A 1,341-nucleotide genomic window follows, 5' to 3' on the forward strand; every position below is an offset into this window, starting at 1 on the left:
CGTCGCCTCCTGCGTCGCGAGGATCGCGCTGCTCTGGAAGCGCAGGCCCTCCTTCTGCGCCCCCGACACCTCCCGCACCAGGCGCTGGAAGGGCGCCTTCTGCAGGAGGAGGTCCGTGGAGCGCTGGAACTGGCGGATCTCGCGCAGCGCCACGGTTCCCGGGCGCCAGCGGCGCTGTGCGTGTTTCACGCCCGTCGCCGCGCCAGGGGCCTTGGGGGCCTTCTTGCTCTTCTTGGACGTGATGGTCCTCTTGCTCCGCGCGGTCTCCTTCGCCCGTGACATTATCTTCTTTTTTTCACTTGCTTCAGCGCAGGTTGCTGTCTTCCACGTCGCAAAACAAGCGAAAAAACAGCAGGGAAAGCGAAATGGGGCGGTGCAAGCGAGCCGCAGCCCGGACACGCACGCGTCGGTGCCTGGCCACGCACGCACAGGCGCACAGACACAGCAGCAGCAGCACGACCTCAAAAAGCAAAACAAAGCAAAACAAAACGAGAAAACAAGAGCCAATCTATGGGGCTGTGTGCAACTCGCAGGCGCTACACGGCGGGGGCATCAGCATCCGGAGACGTCATTCGCGTCGGGAGCGCCGAGCCGGCCCACGCACGCCGCGTGGCTGTTAGCGCGCGAGACGGGCAGAACACAGGCGATGAAAACAAGGTGAGGGGGCGTCGTGGGTGCGGGCGCCCGCCCCCATCACCCCTGCTCCGTCTAGGGCGAGAAGAGGGGCGGCCGCCGCCGCACGCCTACGCGCGCTCGCCGCGGAGGCAGAGGGCCAGGTGGATGTCCTTCGGCTGGATCGTCACGCGGCCGCTGTGGATGCACGCGCGGTTGGTGTCGGCGAGCAGCGACACGACGTACGACTCCGTCGCCTCCTGCGCCGCGAGGATCGCGCTGCTCTGGAAGCGCAGGCCCTCCTTCTGCGCCCCCGACACCTCCCGCACCAGGCGCTGGAAGGGCGCCTTCTGCAGGAGGAGGTCCGTGGAGCGCTGGAACTGGCGGATCTCGCGCAGCGCCACGGTTCCCGGGCGCCAGCGGCGCTGTGCGTGTTTCACGCCCGTCGCCGCGCCAGGGGCCTTGGGGGCCTTCTTGCTCTTCTTGGACGTGATGGTCCTCTTGCTCCGCGCGGTCTCCTTCGCCCGTGACATTATCTTCTTTTTTTCACTTGCTTCAGCGCAGGTTGCTGTCTTCCACGTCGCAAAACAAGCGAAAAAACAGCAGGGAAAGCGAAATGGGGCGGTGCAAGCGAGCCGCAGCCCGGACACGCACGCGTCGGTGCCTGGCCACGCACGCACAGGCGCACAGACACAGCAGCAGCAGCACGACCTCAAAAAGCAAGACAAA

General features: G+C 65.8%; 2 protein-coding genes across 2 annotated transcripts in view; both read right to left on the reverse strand.

Annotated features, from left to right (window-relative positions):
- Positions 1-282, reverse strand: part of Tco025E_03717 (histone H3) — a gene marked incomplete at both ends in the record, with an annotated part of 408 nt that extends 126 nt beyond the window's left edge. The window contains one exon of the mRNA XM_029370635.1: positions 1-282. This exon is cut by the window's left edge and continues 126 nt beyond it. Coding sequence (XP_029229255.1) covers positions 1-282 — 282 coding nt within the window.
- A 461-nt stretch (positions 283-743) lies between these two features.
- Tco025E_03718 (histone H3) lies at positions 744-1,145 on the reverse strand (the record flags this gene model as incomplete). Its single annotated transcript, XM_029370636.1, has 1 exon — positions 744-1,145. The coding sequence occupies one exon, from the start codon at positions 1,143-1,145 to the stop codon at positions 744-746; it is 402 nt and encodes a 133-aa protein (XP_029229256.1).
- Between the last annotated feature and the right edge of the window lie 196 nt (positions 1,146-1,341).

The sequence above is a fragment of the Trypanosoma conorhini genome, assembly GCF_003719485.1.
Source record: "Trypanosoma conorhini strain 025E chromosome Unknown Tco_14.4_contig_00173, whole genome shotgun sequence".
NCBI lineage: Eukaryota > Euglenozoa > Kinetoplastea > Trypanosomatida > Trypanosomatidae > Trypanosoma > Trypanosoma conorhini.